The sequence below is a fragment of the Mytilus edulis genome, chromosome 13, assembly GCF_963676685.1.
Source record: "Mytilus edulis chromosome 13, xbMytEdul2.2, whole genome shotgun sequence".
Taxonomy (NCBI): domain Eukaryota; kingdom Metazoa; phylum Mollusca; class Bivalvia; order Mytilida; family Mytilidae; genus Mytilus; species Mytilus edulis.
Window position 1 is genome coordinate 22,269,695 of NC_092356.1, and position 24,519 is coordinate 22,294,213.

Consider the following 24,519-nt stretch of genomic DNA (forward strand, 5'->3'; position numbering starts at 1 on the left):
GAGTTTATGTTTGTTTTGTGTATCACATTTTCAGCAATTGCTTTCAATAGTAATATTATTGTTATATGTAATTAATGCATTAATCTTCATATAGTTTTGAATAAATGTATTTCATTTCATCCATTATAATTGTTTATCTTAATTTTGACAAACCTTTCTATCACATTTGATGCATTGAACATCAACGTAAAATCCTTGTTTATCCTATATATTACACGTTGCAGCACTCGTGTTTCGACAATCACACAGTCACATATTCACATATATAAATAGGTTATATAGGCAAGAACAGGCCCATCACTACACAGGAATAATAATTTCGAAACTGGCTTACATAGTATGCAAATTTATACTCATTTGAAATTCTGTATCAAAAGATCAACACTTGGTAAACTTGTAGATACCAGGGGAACAACTGTGTCTTATATAAACCTTATTTCTATTATACGGCATGTGCAATGAGGTATGTTCCTGTTATGAATAAAATACTGAAGAACAATAAGTAAATTGACACTTATAGGGATTGTGTAATATTGTTAATACTGCTGGTTACAATTTGGTTATTCAATACATAGGATATAATACGTGTTCTGTAAAATACTTTCATTTATTGTAGAAGAAAAAATTAAATCACTTTATGTTCAAATCTTCAGTGTGCTTCAAACAAACTGCATAGGAATACAACGACGTGTGACACAAATGAAGTAGAATCTGGTTACTCTGTCGAAGCACCTGATATTACCCCTGGTTGTGTTTGGTATGTTTAGTTTTATGTGTTGTGTTTGGGTTACTGTAATTTGTCCGTTTGTCTTTTTTTCTGTTTTAGTCATGGCGTTGCCAGTTTATTTGCGAGTTTGAAACCATTTTGGTATCTTTTGTCCTATATGGTGAAAAATTTTATTGAAGCCTTTGGTTCTGGTCTGAGTAAAATAGATATAGCACGAGACCAGTTGTTTACTGATATTAAAATCTCTTACAATCATTTAACAAAACGTTTAAGAAAACTAAGAAAGGTAACAAACAAAAACTGAGATGAGACACTAACATATTTATAGACTCTCGTTGAGATTTGATATTTTAGCTTTACAGAATGTAAACATGGTTTTCAATACCTTGGAAATGATATTCAAGACTGCTGCCGATATAAATAATACCGTCATTGAAAAAGAAAAAAAAAAGCACAATGCTACCCTGAAAATAAGAACAAAAGCTACACAAAACCCCTTAAAAAATTTACATGTACATTAAAACGTATAATAAATGTACCACTCTTGAACGATAACACAAGTTCTTACTTTACGATGCAACTATTGGTGGAAGTCTTACCAGCAATGGTATCACTACCCCAGGAGCCAACATTTTTTTATAATCAAATATCGTTGATATTTATCGGTTTTTTTCAAAGTAAATTAACAATGTCACAGTGAAAAGTTTAAGTGAATTATCTTTATCGATATGGTTTGATTATTTGTAATAGTGTTGATCTTCTACAGTATCACCTAATATGTATAAATACGAACAAACCGGAAGTAGGTAAATTGAAATTGCAAAGCAGGAAGTAAATTCGCGATCAAACCAGTATACAATGTATACGTAATACTCGGTTAGATACATTGATATTCTTTATGTACAAAGGTGTGTAGTTGATATAAGACACGAACGAAAATAGTTTACATTAAACCTGTAACTTAATAACACAAGGTGATAGAATCACTTCCAAGAAAAGGAGAAATATTGTAATAGATTTCATCTGAAAGTTTTGTCCTACTAGGTAAATACAAAACTTTATAATTTGATTTGATTGAGTCAGTCATCTAGTCAACGACTTCAGGTAAGAGTTCTAAATTCTAATTCAACCGAACTATTACGTACGTTCAAGGAGCATTTTCGTTTGATTTGTTTTACATTTGTCATTTCAGGGCCTTTTATAGCTGACTATACGGTATGGGCTTTGCCAAGTCATTGTCGAAGGCCGTACGGTGACCTATTGTTGTTAACGTCATCTGTGTCATTTGGTCTCTTGTGGATGGTTGTCTCATTGGCCTTTTTACCACATCTTCTTTTCTATAATTTCTTATACTGTCATCTCCACGGTAAATTAATAACAGTCAAACACTCAGTAAAATTAACTTCAACAACAAAATTTTGTCGGTTGTTTTGCATTTTACAAACTGTGTGACATTTTATGTTTACACTTGCTTATTATTTTTATTAAATTAAAGACTCGTTATTTCATCCCAAAAAAAATATTCTTGAACATTGTTTCCATATATCATGTATATTGAATATTTTGTAAGAAAAGCAGAGCTTTCAAGATTTTGCAAATCATTTATATCGTTCTGATTGGTGTGTGAATTAATAACATTATACGTGCACTTAAAATGAATCCATTTAATTACAGACTGATGTATTTGTTTCTGCCGTGGTCTCTTCTTACATATTCGGTTCGATTCATATGTGTTGGCAACAGAAGAAACATACAAACGTACCTCACACTGTAACCCGAAACGCAAAAAAATATGTTTTGTTGATGAAATATCTCTCGATTTATTTTTCAATATTATAACATGTACATTATAGCACATGCTACTTTTCAATGTTGGATAAATATGGATGTAAAGAGGTTTCATCTAGTCGTGGATGTTAATAAACTAAAAGCTGTAGAAAATGTGCATAATTTGACTGGGTATCACTAGTGCTTTAAAATGCATGTAATGAGTTGATTTGGCTTAGCTATTTCGGGATAAATTACATTACTTATTAACAATATATACCCATATATATGGGCAATTTGAGGAATGAAATGTTTTCCAGAATTTTAAGACTCACAAACATTTTATGGTGACGTCAGAGTATCGGTTGTAAAATTGGGTTCACTTTATGCACATGTTATAAAATGGTCGAACAATCTAAATTTGTTGAAAAATATATGTATAATTTTAGCGGAAATGATGAATATATGTACAATGTATTTGTTTAACAATAAATCTGTAATACTTGTTAGTTTAAACAGTGTATTATCCAAAAACAGTGATAAAATAATCAGTCAAAAATTTTCGAAAGTTTTCATTTAACACCCAACCAATTTGATAACTATTTTGTTTTCTTTTAATTCAGAACTACACAACCATAATGGAACAGAAACATAAAAAAGTTCTTCAAAAATGTACGGTCTATCTTATACGAAACCTGTCGGAAGTGGAAGCTATATGCGATCATTTAGTTGTTGATGGGATACTGACACAAGGACAGAACGACTCAATTAAGGTCTGTTAGATCGAAATATATTTCCATTTCAAGAAAAACAAAATATAACCAACATACAAGTGAGAGGTATTGCTAGCTTTAAAACCAGGTTTAATCTACCATTTCCTACTTAAGAGAATGCCTGTACCAAGTAAGCAAGATGGCAGTTGTTATCTAATCGTTTGATGTGTTTGAGCTTTTGAATTTACCATTTGATTAGAGACTTTCCATGTCGGTTTTACCTCGGAGCTCGCGCGGTATTTTTGTTATTTATTCTTATATTACAGATCTAGAGTCATATACAGTCAGGCCTTTTGAATTCGTAGATATGTTTTTAACAATATCATTATACTGTTCAATCAATCTATCACTATATATATATGGATATTGTGTATCTTATATACTTATTATAGACTAATGTCTAATGGTGTATGTATACTGTTGTATAGGCATCTCTCCGTCTATGACTTGAAGTATACTATAATACTTCCAACACTTTAATTTGTATTAGTGTTCAGGATGAAAGTAAATCCAGAAAGGCGTTTTGAAAACAGCAAATTCATAACGTCTCGTTTTCATATTTTTTAAATAAGTATTAACATTTGTATAAGCTAGTCTTTGTAGAGATGCCTACATACTTGTTGCAACATTTAGATTGTTAAGCCACAGATAACGGTCGATACTCACACCGTCATATAATAAGTCGAAGACCTGTCTGATAAAAATGAGAATTGGGCTGTTAAACATGAACAGTATAGTATGTATATTCCTTCGACTCAAGTGCAACTATCACGTCTTCCAGATATTTTCTTTTAACCTCTGTCTTAAGTGGTAGAGAGGACAGGCGCAACCATTTTTTCGTTATTGATTGACTCTATTTTAGTGGTGAATAGAATAGAAGTTCTTAAAAACATTTGTCATCGTAATTTCAGTTCCGAGTTTTTCCGTGTTCAATCTCAGTTCATGCAATATTCAGATCAACGAAGTATAGTCTGTATGAAAAATCAACTTATTAATAATGAGGAGAACAACACTGAAAAGTGTGGTCATATTCTTTTATTATTGCTAATTTCGCCTTAAGAATAAGAATAATGCATATGCATAAACAATTAGCACAACTTTTTTCAACCTCTGCATTATAGATAAGCACTGGCTACAATGTCCTGCTAAAGTTACAATAAAAGTTGCTGTCGGATCATTTTCAGGAAATACATCTTGGCATTTAGTAGCGGAAGTAATAATAATTGAAACTTATTGTTACTTTCTGTGGGTAATTGTACTCAATGCCTTATTGCTATTTGTGGACCTTAATTTTCTATTCTAGATGTAGGAGCTGTTTGATAAGAAAATATTTTAAAGGAATGGACAACTACTGGAAATGATTATACGAATATTTATAAATTTAAACTACATGTAATAGAAGGCTTCACATGTGTGAATTTTGACCTAGGTCTAACCTTAAAATCATGTTTATGGCAGATCGTTTCAATATATTTAAAAAATCAAAATTTTTAGATTATATTTATTTTTTCTTTTCAATAATTGTTGGGATTCAGACGAAAAAGCCAGCACCAACAGCACATATTAGAGAACTTTTAACTATCTTACCAAGGAGAGGAAGAAACGCTTATCATAGTTTTCTTAAAGCGCTTGATGAAACAGAAAACACAGATGCTGCTGAGTACTTGAGAGAACACAATGGTTCTAAAAGTACCGCTGGTGATACACAGGAGAAAAAACAACAATATACCGAACAACCAGAGGAAAAACACAAATTACAATCTCAAAATAAACCAGGTATGACAAATTTTAAAATTAGATTTGACAATGTTTGATTATCATTTCTTTTTATTATTGTTAATTTTGATTTTAACATTCTGTATTGGATTCATATTATAAGTCTAACTAATTGTTATCTAATTGGCAATCTATAACACTATCTTCTCATTTTATATTAATTTCATCTTCAATTATGTCGCCTGTCAAGATGATGGTGTTGTCTGACTAGTACCCTATTATGACATTTATATGTGTCTCTTTTTCGTTTTATCTTTAGCAAACGGAGGACACAAAATAAATTCAATATACAGTATTGTAATATGATCATGTCATGTTTTTGCATAAAGAAACGAAAACATGTCAATAAAATTATTCTTACTGGTGAAATACACCCAAATTATTATTGTTTTTTTTTTAATTTAGTCATAGAGAATTACGTATTAGTTTTATAATGATATTTTGTTCACCAGGTTCGATAAAGCCAGCTAAGTGTTGACAATAAATGTTATATCAATTCATTATTGACTGAATTAAAGTTCTCTGGCTTTCAATAAAAAGTAAAATCACAAAAATACTGAACTCCGAGGAAAATTCAAAAAAGGAAAGTTTCCAATCAAATGGCAAAATCAAAAGTTCAAACACATCAAACGAATGGATAACAACTGTCATATTCCTGACTTGGTACAGGCATTTTCTGATGTAGAAATGGTGGATTGAACCTGGTTTTATAGATAGCTAAACCTCTCACTTGTATGACAGTCGCATCAAATTCCATTATATTGTCAACGATGCGTGAACAAAACAAACAGACACAATAGGTAAAAATGTAAAAAAAAATAGGGGTACAGCAGTCAACATTGTGTTATCATCTTAATCACTATAAAAACAAAACATGTAACTAAGAAGCACAAAAAGGAATACTTCAAATTTAACATCCTCATTTTGCTTATATTATACGATTGTATTTATCTATGTAAAATCTAAATATGGCATTTAGTGAGCGAACAGATTATAAATGTTTTATTTAGTTTTTGACACAGTTTACATCTTTTAAAGTGCGTGTCCTCTAATATCAAACATTATTTGGTCAAATGGGGTCTTATTTTTCATTTGTATATATTTGAGTGTCATTAATGATTGTTTTGCAGACAAAGCTCGCTTTTACCGTACAAAATATTAAATATGATATCTTTGATAAGCCTTGTCTACTGCGGGTAAATATAACGGAATTTGATGACACTGTCATCAAAGTGAGAGGGTTAGCGCTATAAAACCAGGTTTAATCCAACAATTTTCTACATTTGAAAATGCCTGTACCTAGTCAGGAACATGACAGTTCTTGTCCATTCGTTTTTGATGTGTTTTGTTATTTGATTTTGCCTTGTGATTATGGACTTTCCGAATTGATTTTCCTCTAAATTCAGTATTTTTGTGATTTTACTTTTTACTTATAGATTGGCCAGATTTAAGTAAACGTTTCGCCCTTGTAAAGATGGATGACATAGCAAAGTGTACTGAAAAAGAATTTACAACGAAATGTGGAAGCAGAGAGGAAAAGGTATAACTGAGAAGTCTAAATTATGTTAAAAAAAACGGTAACCTGTTAAATTGTAAGATTTTGTTTAGAAAGCTAATATATGGCAAACCGTGGCTGCCTCATGCGAACAATATATATGTTTATATATACACATACTTTCCATGTACAGGTTCAAGAAATATCAGTTTATTTTTTCATGATTTAACAAAAAATATATGAAGATATTTTAGGTATTCTTATGTGCACTGATGGCGTATTTCTTTTCTTCTTCAAACGAAAGACTTGTTGTCTTCATTTTGAAATCAATTGATGACTAAATCAAGTAACAATCCGTCTTAAATTCATCTAATAGCAATCTTTCGACAATACTTTATTTTTATTTAATATATGCTTTTTGGCAACTTTCACCCAAAGTGATATATTTACCCGATTTACTTTATAATTTCATGTTAATTAACAAAACACGAAGAAGATTTGCATGCTTTACTTTAATATAATTTTTATCGTGAAATGTTCAAAAAATAACAATTGAAATGTTACAGCACCTATTAATATAAAAAAGAAGATGTGGTATGATTGCCAATGAGACAACTGTCCACAAGAGCTCAAAATGACACAGACTTTAACAACTATAGGTCACCGTAAACAGGTTTTCAAACTAAGTCTAGTGCGTGTGAAAATTGGACTCACCTAGTATCAAAAACATATCATCTAAAGATATGTTATTTTTCTATAAACTAACTGTTTATCATTTTTAGAATATTTAATTTCTCGAAACAAAACGATTAACCGCCTCAAAGGCATAGATGGCTAACCAAGTATTTGGCACATAAATCGGAATTTCGGGTTTTTAATGCTGTTCAACTTAATAACATTGAAAAGTAAAATCTCAAAAATACTTAACTCCGAGAAAGACTATAATCAAATGGCAAGACCAAAAGCTCAAACACATAAAACGAATGGACAACAGCTGTCATATTCCTGACTTGGTAGAGGCATTTCTTAAATTTAGTTTTTTTTATAACATATTATACTTTACTGTCAATCTAATATCGTCATAAAATTGCCTTCCTTTAGGCGAATATTTACCACCAAAGTACAAAGTATTAGTTACATGAAAAGTACTGTACGTATCATATTTTTTAAAGATATATCCAATGAAAAATGTTAAGAGAGGAAAATTTATCATGATATCCAATGCTGAGTGTATTTCGAAAGATATAGAAAGCAAATGTGACGTAGAAATGAAGAAGGCAGCAACATATTCACAGCAATGTATCACGAATTCAGACTTTGACAAATCCAATATTGGTCAGCTATTTAAATGCATGGGATACGATGCAAAGGGTGGTAATCTGGTTAACAAACCAAAAGAGGTATTGTATCTTTTTTTTAAATGTTATTGATTAGAACTTCATTATAACCAACACATTCTTCTAAAATCTTTAATTCCTTTCTTTGCTTGTTATGGTAGATTGAGTTCGTTTATAACATACACTGTTACGGCATACTAATTTTATCTGAACACTAATTTCCAGATCAGCTGGTGTAAGTCGTATATATAGTATAAGTTTACTAGTGGAACTTGTCACGAGTTTTTCTTACCGACTGTCTTAATATGTGGAATTTAGACTAGTGGCAAGCTATTTATGAACATAATGGCATTAGTCTATACAACAACAAATACTACTAAAAGCAATCCGTTACCTTGCAATGTGTTTTTGCATAAATCATCAATTTCTTTATATGTGGTATGCGAAAAGTTTCACATTTTTCTTCAACGGTATGTTATTTTTTAATAGGAACGTAACAACACTGCTAGTCGTGCTTTAACATAAACTGCGTCCACTAATGCACGGTCTTCACATGTTCGCTTATAACAATCACATTCCTAGAACTGATCAATTAAAGGTTAGATAAACAGATGTATCAATATCACTAATGAAATTTTATATCATTTTCTCTGCAGGAAATCAAAGAGTTCTTGATAAAGATATTAAGTGAAATAGACAAGGACCCCTTCTCTCAGTATGACAGTCTCGTTATAATGTTTGTATCTGGAAAACATGACTCTGAAGCAAGCAAGATTTATGATGCTAGTGGGGACGAGGTTCCAACAACTGATATCTTAGAAATCATTAAAGCTTGTCATCATTTTGAAGGGAAACCGAAAGTTGTATTTATTCATACCTATAATTTTAAAGGTATTTTCTGTGTTCAACTTTAATGATTAATACAATTTTAACTTGAACAACTATTGGCGAGAGAGAAACACAAACATATGTTTATAATTTAAAACAATCTTTTAATATATTAGGTAATTTCGATAGAAAATTGTAATGCTTAGTTTCCATTCATGTTATCAGAAAATAAGATTAACACCCCAAAAAAAATAAAGCATACATTACATACTTTCATTGGTATATGTATGCAATAATCATACAAATCTCTGGGAATACACGATAGTGTTAGCGGTATTGAATCAAAATGGTTATAACAATTAGAAAAATTAAAAACTAATCCTGAAACATCATTAAATAAAGTTCACGTATCAAAAAAAACATTGGTCCTAATACCGAACCTAATATCACTTTTCAAAATTGAAATTGTCTTATCTTTGTAATTTCCATATGTTGAAATGACATAACATTCACTATTTAAGGAACATTGTTCAAGGGCACCATAAAATGCTACAATGTAAATAACTACACTGATTCCATCATCAAAATGTATATGTTCACCTATATTTAAACACTTTTCTCCTCATATCAAACAAAACTAGGGTTAACTTGATTAGTCCGCTTCGCGCTTGTCAATTTCAAAATTATCGTATTAAAAACAACACCTTTCATAACAAATAGCACTATAAATGAAAAAGATGAGAAGGATCTTGGTTTGCAATAGGTAAAAGATGTATTACTCATCAACCCTGATCACTATTTGAATCTCTTACAATATTATCAATGAATAACACACAATAGTTATCTCCTTAGGAAAAATGACAATAATCTCTAGAATGCTTTGAATACTATCGGCATAAACTACTGGCAACAGGTGTTCGGCGATATGCATATCTCGTTAACCAAGTTCGAGATTTGCACAGTGGGATAGAATCAATAGGATGCTCAACTTCAAATATCTTATGTTATCCATTAAACAAATGCGAATCAACTATACTGCCACAAATAAAAATGGGCAATAGGATACACTCAAAACATGTAACCTACAATGTTGTGTCATGTGTACTATTGTGTGTCTGTTTGTCTTTTTCATTTTTAGCCATGGCGTTGTCAGTTTATTTTAGATTTCTGAGTTTGACTGTCCCTTTGGTATCTTTCGTCACTCTTTTTTAACACATGTGTTCTATTTTTTCAAAAATCTGTGCACACATGAAGCTTGTTAGTTGAGTCATAGACACACCGAATAAGTTTTCAAAAGACGATCGAATGACAAATGCTACATAAAGAACAATGTTTAAAAGTATTGACGACCAAAAATTCGAAAAGATTTCGCCAAACGAGCACACGTGATCTATATCACTTTGATTACTATTGTATTGTTCTGTTGTCTCTTAACTTTTATTGATAAATCAATCATGCATGACAAACACAAAAGCGTTACAAATTACACTCACTGCTGCAGATTGGTTTATAAGGTACATGTCCAAAAGTGTATTTATGATATACCTGTTTATAAAAATAAGTATCAATATTTGCAGAAGAATTGGATATGTTTGATTCTACAGATTCTGCAGTGAATGATATCATCAAGAATTGTGAGCCTAACAATGATGATATATTTGTCGTATCAAGTTATCCAAGAACAGGTGATTACAAAATTTCATTACGGGCAATTTATTTAGTGTTAATGTATCTTATAACGATAATATCATTTTGTTACATGATAAATTTACACTCACTTTTTGAAAATAATATTTAGTTTAATAAGTTAAAATATATAGATTCGACTTCCCATCTAAACCACAACTGCTTAAACAAAATTATCATTAGAAAATAAGTAATTTAAATTAAAAATAAATCAATATCAGGCAGCACGATCTTCTTATTTTATGAGTTCTATTTATGATTAAAAGACGAATGCATTATTTTGTGTATATATCATCGTTAATCTGATTGTTCATGTATTTGATATTTAGAAATTGATTGACAAAAACAGTGCGCTCTCTCAATGCAACCGTGTCGTGTCATTTTATAATTAAGTCGTTCCACCTTTCCGTGGAAAGACCTATTGATTTGCTCTGATTATTCTTCTTTTTTTTTTCTTCTGCCTAATTTTTTTCTTGCGTGGTGTGTTGTTTCATAAGATGTCGCTTAGATATTTGGAATATGATATCGTATAGTTTATACGCTTTTAAAATTGACAACCCCGTAAACTATTACTCGTTGTAAAGTTGTCCTCCCAAACACTGTTTTTCTTGTGATCACTACTTCTTCGCAACCGTAAAAGATTACGACAAATTTGTTTTACCAAATTGCTCGTTGCATCTTCAGGATAAGGATATTCATTTGGACCGAAATTTTCCGGAGAGTTATTTCTCCTTATGCATTTGATATAAACAATTTGGGTTTCTAACTGGTAAACCATAAGTGATAGAGACCTAGGATCTTTTGATTTAAGGTCCTTGGTCTAAAAAAAATGAAAATTATGTCAAGGTCAAAGGTCAAGGTCATATTTTTAATTTAGATTTTGGCTTTTTCACTTATTTTCAAAAACCGTATAACATATCGACAATATGAAATTATTTTTACTAAATTGTTAGTTGTGACATGTCGTAACTTATAAATTTTGACTGAAAGTGTGGGGAGACAATAAATGGGAGTTTTCGCCCCTTTTACATTTAGAATTATGCGTAAAGTGATATAACTCATTAACCATGGATATCAAGGACCTATGGTATTTTTATTTAAGGTCCTTGGTTTGTGACCTTGAAATTGAGGTCAAGGTCATAGGTTAATAGGACGTTCTAGATTTTGACCTTTGCTCTAAATTTATATGTTTACATCATAAAGCCATAGGAGCTGATATTTTAGACTGACTTTTAATACTTTAATATCAAAATAGATCTTTACTGGTGAAAAGACCTTCAATTGTTCTCAAGCTCTGAACGATTGGTTTTAAATTTTATTATCTTTATTTTTTTTGTGTTTCAACGACACATTTAAGCACCCCTTTTGGGTTATTTCGTAGCCGTCAGTTTTTATTGATGGTGGACGTTTCAGTGCCCGAAGAAAACCATCTACATTCGATTGGGAAACTGACAACCCCATTCAATTAGGATTGGAGTTGAGTGCACCCATAAGAGCGAGGTTCAAACTCATGACCTCAATTTTGACTGGCTAGTGATGACAGTAGAAACTACTTAGACTAGTCGGCCACCGAGGCCATGTTATTTTATAAATCCGTATCTGATAAACAGAGAATTAATTTAACATAGCCTAATAGTTCATTGCTTTATTTTTAGCGCAAGGTCCCTGGGTAGTTGGGGAGAACATGAACGGATCATATTTCATTCAAGGTTTGATACATGTCTTCAAGAATTCAGCGTGTGAGAAATCATTTATTGAGTTATTGAATGAGGTAAAATATCACATACATTCTCGTTGTATTATACTAATTGGGACAGCAACTAAGGGAATGAGTAAACATTGCAGACACATGACAATACAAATACAGATGGGTGCAGTCCTAACATGTACACATTTATCAACATCAATATAGAGTGCCCGCATTTCCTCTTTTTAATCAAAATAGTGAAACGTTGATAGACATCCGAAGTTTGCAAAGGAGTAGGTCCAGTAAGACACCTTTTTGGCCCCATAATATAGCAGTTTTACAAAATTGTTAAAATGTAAACTTTTAGTTATTTATTGGACAGTAGAATGTTTCTGCTACATAAATATGGGCTGTTTTTGACAATACAATGCACATATATCGGGTACTAGCAACATTAAGTCATGCTAAATTACAGACATCCTCACAATTCTAGCATTTCAGTTAAATTTTAGACACGCAAGTGGCCGCATTCGTGTTCATCCTAAATATTGAAGTGTAAGTTGTATTTGATGATAATACATAACATATATAAAGGTTGAGGATGCGGCCACTCTCATTTTTGACAAAAACTTTCTGAAAAGTGACATGTTTCTGCATATTTGGTAGATTTTTTATATTTGAGCTTGAATCTGATCGTTTTAAATGACTAATTTAGTTAAAATCTTTCACATAAGTTGATTGAATCAAATGAAATAGAAACTTAAGTGTTTAAAAAGTGGTCAAAATCGGTCCTTACCAGACCTACTCCTTTCAAAATAAAAAAAGGATCTATTATGATTGCCGATGAAATAACTAATGACAAAATATCGATTGAATGGATGCAAATAATTATAGGCAACCGTTCGGCCTTCAACAGTGAGAACAATTCTTATCGTATAGTCTGCTATAAATAGCACATGAAAAGTATGATACAATTCAGCAAAGCTGATAGTCTCATTTATAACAAAACAATCCACGAAAAACAAATATGACAAACATGACCCAACGACAACCCATGAACAACCTACGTCTGACTTCCAACAGGCACATAAAGAATATGGGCGGGTTAAATATGTTTAGGAGAGCTCAATCTTACCCTTCATTGCCCTAAGCCTCGAGAAATTTAGAACAGTTGATAAAGTTACCTGCCAATAGGATACATATTAAAGACACGTAGGCCATTATTTATATTTGAATTTTGATTGGTTTTTTTTCACAATTTAATCAAACAATTTCAATTTACAATTTAATCAAACAATTTCAACTACTAGTATCTCGATATTGGGCCTATAAAATCAAACAATCTTTTACAGAGTGTATGATGAACCCTGAATTTAAAGCAATGAGCACTCCGTTCATCTATTTAGTGTACATGTAATTATTCAAATGTAAAATTTATATTGAAATATGAATAAATCATTATTGCATTATTGCATGAATACCGTATCAACTTAAAAATGCATACTCAAAATGCAGAAATATTGTTTCACATTAGTGGAAGGTTCACATCTAGTTTAATTTCTAAACCTCCATACAAACATAGCTCGGTATGGATTGAACCTTGTTTTATAGCGCTAAACCTTTCAATTTTATGACAGTCTCATCAAATCGGTAAAGTAGTTAAAATATGGCAGCCATCACTGTGTTACAATCTGATGAACAGAAAAAACAAATTCAGGAAAGTAGTTATCTGTACTCCGCTTACATCAAGTTTCAGAGTATATTGACATTTACTTATATCCATCTATCCAAATGATAAATTATACAGTTGTAAATTATGATATCTTGTGCATGAGACACGTGCACAGACTTAAATATGATATCTTTGATACTTTAAAAGCCAAAGATATACGAATTTGTAGTAATAGAATTGCTTTTTAAGGCCCATTTACGGGCATTATGTTTTCTGGTCATTGTGTCCGTTCGTCCGTTCGTTGGGCCGTTCGTTCGTTTTTCCCGCTCCAGGTTAACGTTTTTGGTCGAAGTAGTTTTTGATGCAGTTGAAGTCCAATCAACTTGAAACTTACTTAGATTATAATATGATCTTTCTAATTTTAATGCCAAATTAGAGTTTTTATCATAGTTTCTCGGTCCACTGAACATTGAAAATGATTATGCATGCAATGGGGCATCCGTGCACTAGGGACATTCCTGTTTCTCATTATCATGAAAATATGGTTTCAACATTGACTTACACGTGTGTCTTACCTTTGCAGGTTAATGCATGTTTGCTTCAAGCTGTGGTACCGAAATTGACAGAAGATGGGAAAATAAAAACAGTTGAGAAAAAACCCGTTGCGCAAATTGTCGTATCAGAATATTGTGAAGAGAAAGAACTTTACTTCTTTCCAGGATTTGTTCAAAAGGCTATTGAAAAGTAGCATTATGTTTTTACTATTCAAGAATAGTGAGCACAATTTCAAATAAATATGCAATTACAACTGACACGATTCACAGATACACGATGCAGAAAATATTAGTCATAAACTAAATTGAGATTCCCTTTAAAGCCTTTAAGCATAACATTAACTGTGACATTATTTGAATTAATAAAGCACTGAATATCTTTATGGTTGGAGAAGTTTTCCTGAAACTATCATTACGATATTGATTAGTTTTCAAATTTTTACAAATGTGTACATTTTAGTGATAAGTGAGATTATGTTAGAAATGCCAAGTTTATATAAATGACATATATGAAGAAAATAGTATTTTTAAGATTAATTTTGGTATACTTAAATAGAGGACCACCCGGATCCTACAAAAGATATTGTACTCGTAATAATATCATCATGTAATAAATGAGATCACAAGTTCAATGTCCAATTGTTCTGTCTTAATTATGCTATTTCAGTTATTCATGTCATCATTATCTTGTGTTATATGAAAAGACAGTCAGTTCATGTCTCCTGGCTCGTGCTGAAAAATTCAAAATATCTTTATTTTCATCTTGTAGAGCACTGGTTCCTGGTAGTATGTGTATACTAAAACAGGTACTTCTAATCTGTGAAACATGCCAAATATGTCCGATTTCAATTCCATATATACATGTCATGAAGAGTTTTACATTGATCCGAAGTCCTTCCGCTTTTTAGAAATACATGTGTACTAACAAAACCGAAATAGTGTACAAACTTACATGTAACAGTTATGCGAAGAAAGTATTTTGATTAAATATGTGCTCGACTTTTTTGTATGTTAATTAACCGGACATAAATTTGTGGTTTTTTACCAAATCATAGAAGCAAATATGTCTTTTGTCTAACTTATTGGTCATATTTTAAAAAATCAGTCACACAATTTCAAATCGAAGTTATCATTGCACTTTTCCTTAGTTTGTTTTGACAGCTTATGGGTGTTTTTTTTCTGTCGAACATCAGAAGATGGTAAATTTTATGGTATGGTTCTTAAAATTACTGATGCTAAACTTAATGTTGATTTGGAACGTTTAGTTTGATCTGAACCGCTTTCAAAAAGTCTGAATAATAAATTTTAAGATATTTTTGTCTTTCCCTTCAGACTTATCCACTGCAGTTCATTCAGTTTATAACCGAAAGTTTTCTGGCTATTATTTAATATCTGTTCATTCTATGTTCATTCTATACAGCAGTTATATATTCAACAGTATATATCTAGATCAACAACATATTGAATTTTCGAAGAAATTACTGTTCAGGATGGAATTGCCTTCATGCAAATTGTGTAACAAGTACTGAATTTATCGTAATGATTAAGTTGAACATTGACTGATACCTCTGAACATGACTAAATAAATTTTGTTAATACTTTTCAGATGAGGTTAAGATTTGGTGACTGTTTTGGACTAAAATTCTTTAAAAAAAAAACTTCTATATTACCTTCTCTCTTATTCGCATATTTTATATCTCATATATTTATTAGTATTTATCGACATTAAATATATTTTATCAAAGCTTTATAGAAGACACATTATGTCAATAATATGCATGTGTGTACAAATAAACAAGAGCGCACACGCTAGAATATATCGGCTGTTTTACTTTATTTATATTAAATGCATGTTAAGAGTCTGCAAAATTTAGGATTGACCAAAAGTATCACATATATTTAACATTATCAATTTCCTTTGAAAATGAGTACCGGTCGGATGAACCATGACAGGCAGGTATGTATACGTTACAATCATTCAGTTACAAAATATAGTGGCCCTATTGCTTATGTACTCGAGAAACAGACCAAACCTCAATATTTTTACGTTGACCAATTAACCATGATAATGAGGTCAATGTCATATGAATCATACAAGACAGACATTAACACTTTACAACCTTTCCATACAACAAATGAAATTGAGACTATATATATTATAAATGATCGTTAACAACTGTGCCAGGCTTATAATGATACGCCAGACGCGTGTTATGACTCATCAGTGACGCTCAGATCAAAATAGTTAAAAAGCCAAAAACAAGTACAAAGTTGAAGAGCCTTTGGGACCAAATATTCCAAACAAAAGTTGTGCCAAATACGGCAAAGGTAGTCTTTGACTGGGATAAGGACAATTCAGTCACAAATTGACCTATTGCATCTGAGATGAAAATTTGATTACGTAATGTAATTTTGATCACCGATCTATGGAATACGGTCTAGGTAAGTCGAACCCTGCCTGACAGAAGTGTAAACTATGCGAGGAACCCATATAGCAAATATTGTTATCCTATTACTTATATTTAAGTATGTATTATATATATTTTAGCAGTCACTAAACCATGAAAATTAGGTCAAGTACAAAGGAAATATGACAGACTTCGTAACATAAGGTTCTGCAATCAAAGTATGAAGCATTGAGGTTTTTTTTTAATTTCTGAAATATCAAGCTTTAATTTATTAGTGTATGCCGTCGACGACGAATTGCAATTTATACTTCGACTTTCGTCAGAGGCGAGACTAAAATGTTCAGACTAGTGAATGTATATTCGCATTAGACGTTATACAATAAAGGCAACAGTAGTATACCGCTGTTCAAAACTCATAAAAGTACGGTATCAGGTCCGTTCGCGCCCAATATACTTTCGCACCCTACACGTTCGCACCTCGCACGTTCGCACCCAAGGTACGTTCGCACTCTACACGTTCGCGCCCAAATTTTAATTCAAATTCCAGTTGAATAATTGGAAAATCATCATTGTTGTTTTTAATTGCTTTCGTGTAAATACTGAATGTATTTATAGCTTGGTATGAGTAAAAGATTGAAGATTATAAATGAAAAACACAAAAGATAATTGTTTTTAACAGCTTGGTCCCTTTGATCTGAAACAATGAAACAATAAAATATAGCAATACACTATTATAACCAAAACATGATAAAATTTATTCAAGACTCAAAAAAAAAAAAAACGTAGTCAGAATCTCACTTCATTTTGAAACAAGTCAATGAAACAAAGTTATAGTAATACACTATCCAAAACATGATTAAGATTTATTCAACACAAAAAAATGCTGTATCACTTTATTTTGAGACAATGAAAACAATAATACTTATAAGAATACTACTTGATTACAAAGTTGAAAACATGTATACGTAGGGTGCGAACGGACTTTGGGTGCAAACATGTAGGGTGCAAAAGTGAAAGGGGGCGAACATGAGTGGGTGCGAACGTGAATGGGCGCGAACGGACCCAGATTCTAAATCCATGGGGAAACAAATTGGATGAAATGTGGAGGGGGGAAAAAAGAGAGAATATGCTCGCAAAAACAAGTTGGTTTACAATATTTCTTAAATTGAATGGGAAGGGCCATACTACATACTGGAAGTCAGTTAACAAATGTCACAATATTTGCGTTTTATATAGATTTTAACCAAAGGAACCTAGTTCCCTATTGGGATGAATAAAGATAACTATAGTATAACGAATTTTTATATAGAATACGTAGACGAAAAAGAGAGACGAAAGATACCAGAGGGACAGTCAAATCGAGATTACAACAAAAAGCCATAGAGGGGATCGCATCATCTCAAATAGGAGATAGACCATGTCCTACAACAGGGTGAGCATCTTCTGCTTTCCATTTATCACTCGCATGGCGAAATTCAATCCACATTCCGACAAAAAGTTACAATTGGGATTAGGATATTATCAGTAAAACTTCAAATTAGAGGCCGTAAATGATATATAATAAACTTCAAGGCTGCGAAAAAATATCAGTAACGAGTTGAGACAAAAACAGATAGTATTCGTCAGCCAATTTGTGATGGTGACCGCAAAACTTATATCACCTATTTCAGTTTGATTACAGTGACTTGACTATGACTATGCCTAGGATTACCCTGCATGTCATTCAAATCTTTTTGAAATGACAAATAGGAATAAATATGGTTTAGGTGTGGGTATCTCGACTGTTCATAAGTTCTCAAGCATAAGGGAATTGAGTGACCATAAGGACTCCCCGTATATTTTATTTGATTTGTTATACTGTCCCATACATGAATAAAATGGTTTAGGTGTGGGGATCCCGACCATTGACAAGTTCTCAAACAAGAGAGGTGGGGTGTCCCAGGGAGTCCCCTAAATATTATTTGATTTGTTTTATTGTCCCATACATTAATATATATGGTTTAGGGGTGGGGATCTCGATCATTTCCAAGTTCTTAAACAGGAGGGGGTGGGACAACACCGTGGACTCCACCAAATTATTTTCATTTGATTTGTTTTATTGTGGCATACAAGTATATATATTGTTAAGAAGTGAGGATCGCGACAGTTTACAAGATAAATGTACATTTTCAATTTGAAGGGGGTTGGGATGACACCAAGGGACTCACCCTATATGTTGTTTGGTTTTTTATTGTTGTCCTTTTCTCATTACAGAAGACCGCATGTGTCTATCACTAGCTGTTTTCGAGAAATAGTCATTTGAAAATTTTAAAAAATAAAATCCCATGCGCATTTTGCCATTTGGAAAATATAAATGACATGTAAATACAGATTTTCGGTAATGAAATATTTCATACAATTGTTCTTTGATATCGTAGCCAAATGACAGGAGATAATAAACTAGGTACAGATTTCTATTGAGCACTACTTCCTATGTGCAACTTCAAAAGTTTTGGATAGTTCGACCATCATTTAAGGTTCTTGGTCATATTTTATTATTTAAAAAATAAAAGTATGAAAAAAATGTCCAATTAGTTATAAATTACATAATTGCCAGCTAGATGATAACAATGGCAGAATATTCCAGCATTTATTGGGTAGAACACAAATCTAGGGTGCTCGCATCAAGCAGCTTGACTTGTTAAAAACCAAGAAAGATATGTAACTCAATTTTAATGTATACTTCTCATTTTATAAAACTTTTCATAAAACCAGGTGTGCATGCACAGTATAAAAGATATTGCAAGGTGTGATCATTTCAATTCTGATAACACCAAATATCTTAAAACTTATGTATAGCAACTAATTACATGATGTATAATATATTGATAATTTGTCGACAAGAAAAAAAGGTGTCTAAAAAAAACAATATTTAGTTTAGGACGCTGTCAAAAAAGGCAATAACACCACATATAAACAGAACTGCCATATACAATGTATAATACATAGCTTTAATCAAAGCGCGAAAGCGCTGTAAAGGCAGTTAATTACAGTTTGTGTGTATTTCTAGTCCAGTTATATCATTATCTTCCATAGAACAGAGGTGGTTTGTAGTATGTATAATACATAGCTTTAAAAACAATAACTAGAGAAAAAATTAGTTACTAATTCAATACTTTTATTGCATGTATAATTTAGTTTTTCAAGAATATCTCCTTAATAAATTTTAAAAAAAGCTTAATAAACAAAAACAGCAAAAATTCAATGCTAGAAATGATTGTGATGTTTATTATTGTAAAACTTGTTGTTAAAATAAAGACAGAATTTTAAATTCAACAATATCATTTATACATTTTTCTGAATTCAAAATAAATAATCTTTTAATCTTTTAATTTTGTCAGTTGTTCAACAACAGCTATAATAATTGCACACAAACATTACTGGTGTTACAGTATTGTCTTTAGACTTGCATATACCAACAATAAACTGAATAAAAAATTTTTTTTTTTTCTTTTTTGCCCTTCAGAACAGAATGTCCATTCATTTTCATTAAGAAGTTTGAATTACTCTTTGGTATCTTTTGCTTCTCTTTTTTTAAATAATTAAATACAGAGAATAAGCATTTGGAAAACAAATTAACAAAAATTTAAATAAATCAGTACAGGCAATCAGAAATATACAACATGTATATATATATAGAGATCAGAGTCTATCTCAAATTGAGGGTAAATTATATGGCCTTCTGTTTCAATCCTTAACATCACTGAAGAGACATTTATTGTCGAAATCCGGATCTGGTGTACAAAAAAAAATATATTGACACCTTATGGTTGTGGTATATCCTGGCCACAAGTTTATTGTTTTCCGTTTAGTATTAAATTTATATTAAGATCCATTTTGTTAAATCTTGTGATCAATTTTATTTGGCAATCGCCAATGGCAGTCAGCAGGGTTACAGGACATCAGTTGTTCGACCTGTTAGTCAAATGCGTTTTGTTTAAATATACTTTTTCACTTTTTTGGTCTTTTGGAAAATGTTGTTTGTGCTGTATTTAGACCCTTCTACAATGAAATTTGTTTTACATGCACAAGTATAAAAATTGCTGTTTTTATCCAACGCAATCATAGGTTTGAACGTAGTTTTCAATTTAGACTCGTATATATATAATATATATATGCTTTCTATTTGGAATCAAATAAATTATACATTTTCGAATTACTGTAAGACAGGTAAATCTGATTAATCTATATTTATATACATATTAAAATTCATATTAATGTTAACATATGCACCAAATTAACCATAGAAAACAAATGTAGAAAAACATCACACATCTAACATATCTCTTTCATTGTCCTACATCAGATAAAGACAATCATATCATACATTTTTTTAGTTTTGCTAATACCCAAGTAAATAAACAGTAATCAAAGAGCTGAATAGCTCTGAGGGGAAAGACGGCCCTTGTTTCTATTTAATTATTTTTTTTGGAAAGGGGGGGTGTATCTTTTGATAGTCTTCATATAAAGAATGATAAAAGAGAACAGCTAGAACATGCAGAAAGGTTGACAATATTGAAATCAATTGTTGTTTATGTAATTTCATTTCCTTAGTTTAGGATTCAATTTGTACCAATGGAAGAGATCTGCATCTTCTAAATCTAAACATTTGATTAAAGTTGATAGTTAATTATCTAAAATTCAACTGAATTCTGTCTTTTCACAACAACTACAGTATTTTTTGAAATCTTGATTGTTTACCACTGAACTGCAGGCTAGGGCCATTTTCCATTTTTTGTGACAGTACTCTTGGATTTTTTCTTTTTTTCTTAAGAAAGTGTGGACTGAAAAATCTATTCAGTTTTAAATTTCCATTGATAAAGTTCCCAGTTACAACTCCTATCACAGGGAAACAGGCACTAATAAAAAACAATATGATTGTTGGTACACAAAAATTTAGCTTTAATGGAAGACTACTAATCCAATGAAATGTCACATTTCAAGTGTTTAAATACATTAACTTTTATTTTAGTGGATAATTACTCATCAGTTGAGGTGCTCCTGAATTGGAGGAAGATTCTCAAAACAGAATTTTGACAGAAAAAATCAATAAAATCGTTTCTCTCCCCTATCTCATGTAACCCCACGATCTTTGTTTACTTTGAAAGTTGCTGACCTACAAATTAAAGTATTGCATGTTGATGTTTGAATCATCTACAGCAAACAATATTATGTTTAGATTTAGCAAATACCAATTTGTAATTAGTGCACGATCTCTGGGAATGATTTAAATAACCACTGAAGAATATCCCTGCTTCTGGTGGCATTCCAAGAATGACGTCACTATAAAATACAATGTAGGTTGGAAATATTTAGAATATCTCGTCATACTGATTTTTCCGGATTGTAAAAGAAACGTAAATAGTGTAATGGAGAGCTCAAGATACGATAATTTCGTTAGAAACAGAAGGGAAATGTGTAAAAAAGTGTTTAAAGTCAAACTATTCATTTCTGGGTCTCTTTCTCTTCAATCTAAGTAAGATTTGTTGGGGGGTTTTCCATACTATAAAAACAAAATGAATGATGTGAGGGAATGTCACTCTGGTCAACCCCATAGGGGATTGACGGCTTGAGGCCGTCTTTCCCCAAAAACTTATATAATAATTCTAATGTACATATATTGGTTTTTATGTTGCCCAGTGTAATAAAAATTACCATCAGCTTATGCGATGATATATACAATATAACACGATTATTTTATGCTGAAATAAAACATTTTGATTTTCATAAAGTCAAGGCCAGGGTAGGGTCACAGAGTTTGTGAAAAGTGTCAGTCCTCAGGATTTCACCACCAAAATTTTGCATAGGACTGACACAATTTTAGTATTTTTCAATAGATTAATAGTGAGGACCAGCAGATTTTCTTCAAGGACCACCAGGGGAAAAAAGATTTCGCGAACTCTGGGGACCGCAAATTGAAGAAATCTTACTTGTTTGAATACAACTGAGGCCAAATAAAAATATATGTGTGGTTCCAGTAACCCGACCGACCCTAGTTAAAACCCCCTGACCCTAGAACTTTTTTTTTCATTTCTGAAAAATAAATTTTCAAACGATCAAATTTTGAGGATTGTGAATTAAAATAATTAAATTCATAGATTTCTGTCATCTGAATTTCCATCACAAGTATCTGTTATGGCTAAAATGCAACAATTCATAACAGAATGCAACAAAATTAACTAAAAACGTATCATGACTGAGGCCCCTCATGGGGGGGTCCTAGTAATCACATAATCACCATTTTTTTGCCAATATAATCACATAATCATTAAATATTTGCTTATCTTTAGTAATCAAATAATCATAAACTAAAAATACAGTCCTAGGTAATCAAATAATCATGAAATATTTGGCTTAATAATCAAATAATCATTAAAAAAACGGCCAAGTAATCACATAATCAAAAACCCCATGAGGGCCCTCATGACTGTTTATTTTACAACCAAACACATGTAAAAATGGTGGACTTCCGGTTGGGGCGTGTATAATACCGGAAACAATTTCGGTAAACACACGATTTTTTTCCGGATTTTGACATTCAAAAAAAAAAATTTTAAAAAAAAATTAAAAATTTGCCGACCTACCGACCCTATTTTTTAAAAGTATGTAACTGGAACCACACATATATTTTTATTTGGCCTGAGCTAGTTTGATATAATAACCAAGTGTTAATCAAACTAAAAATCAGTGCTTTCCCACAATGAAAATATTGTCATATGATAAATATGAATAAAATAATCCCTCACTGGTTGAAGCAAGAACATTATGATAACATGCTGAAATATTTACATGTTTGTCATATTTTTTAACTATATTTCGATGTTATTTAGCTTATCAATAGCACATCAAAATATGTGTAAAATTCCAAAAATGTTATTCCTGATTTTAATCAGCAGTTTTATAATTTAAATAATCTAATACTTTTCGAACAACAAAAGTAAAATTCTTATTCTTGAAACCATTATAAAAATATTTCTGTATTCTAATTCTTTACTGCTTTAACATTTAAAACCTGTTTCGATGTTTTAACTTTAATATTTATTTACAAAAAAGAAACAATAGCATACATTTTTGGTAAATTTCAGTTCACTTTTAGTACTATATATATTATATTATAAAATAAGTCATCAATTCTTTAAGCCACTCAACTCAAGACCATAATATTTCTTTCAGTGGTTCAAATTTATCATTATATTCAGTCTGACATGAACAAATCAAAGCTTGACTATACAAGTTTTGTTATTTCATACACATTTCATGGAATACTTAAAACTAAATGTATATGGCACAAGTGTTATCCCAACTTTCACTATTGCTGCAGCAATGTCTCGATGTTTAATCTTAACATGCTTAACTGTATACTTTTTTAGAGCTAGTTGCGTAACTGTTGCTTAACTGACACAGTTTTTCAGACTTATGACAGAAAACCAAAAAAAATTAGCTTTTTTTGCTGATTTTTTTATTCAAGCACCTCTGATGAGTCTTCGGAAGACAAGTATGCTTTAGTCAAATTAGGCAGAATCTTGGGAGGGGATGGGTTGTTTTTTATTAAATGCTCTTTAACTTTGCATGTGGCAATGAGGTTTGTATTCAAACGAAATTAATCTGTCATACAGCATGTACAGTGTAGGTTTTAGTGACTTGAAACGCAGAATACAATACCTGAAAATATTCACACTGAGTACAAGTATACTTATAATTAAACACAAATCTAACAAACAAACATATTTTTGTCGCGTTTATAGACATAATATTCTGAGGGTTTCTTCA

At 31.4% G+C, this 24,519-nt stretch overlaps 1 protein-coding gene across 3 annotated transcripts; it reads left to right on the forward strand.

The window, feature by feature from the left end:
• Positions 1-1,525: 1,525 nt before the first annotated feature.
• On the forward strand, positions 1,526-16,121 carry LOC139500675 (caspase-2-like). 3 transcript variants are annotated; one of them, XM_071289469.1, is made up of 9 exons: positions 1,526-1,771; positions 3,118-3,267; positions 4,803-5,043; positions 6,480-6,583; positions 7,711-7,938; positions 8,532-8,766; positions 10,281-10,388; positions 12,045-12,160; positions 14,332-16,121. In XM_071289469.1, the coding sequence occupies exons 2-9, from the start codon at positions 3,133-3,135 to the stop codon at positions 14,494-14,496; spliced, it is 1,332 nt and encodes a 443-aa protein (XP_071145570.1). In that variant the 5' UTR covers positions 1,526-1,771; positions 3,118-3,132; the 3' UTR covers positions 14,497-16,121. The 3 variants fall into 3 exon arrangements, with proteins under 3 accessions (XP_071145570.1, XP_071145572.1, XP_071145571.1); XM_071289471.1 differs by having other exon boundaries at positions 1,552-1,635; XM_071289470.1 differs by having other exon boundaries at positions 1,555-1,831.
• The last annotated feature ends 8,398 nt before the right edge of the window (positions 16,122-24,519 follow it).

Bases quoted from the DNA above. Each gene is read 5' to 3' on its own strand.
- LOC139500675 (XM_071289469.1), top strand. From the start codon at position 3,133: ATGGAACAGAAACATAAAAAAGTTCTTCAAAAATGTACGGTCTATCTT. The intron at 3,268-4,802 runs GTCTGTTAGATC...GTTGGGATTCAG, and splicing joins GACAGAACGACTCAATTAAG to ACGAAAAAGCCAGCACCAAC. The intron at 12,161-14,331 runs GTAAAATATCAC...TTACCTTTGCAG, and splicing joins TTATTGAGTTATTGAATGAG to GTTAATGCATGTTTGCTTCA.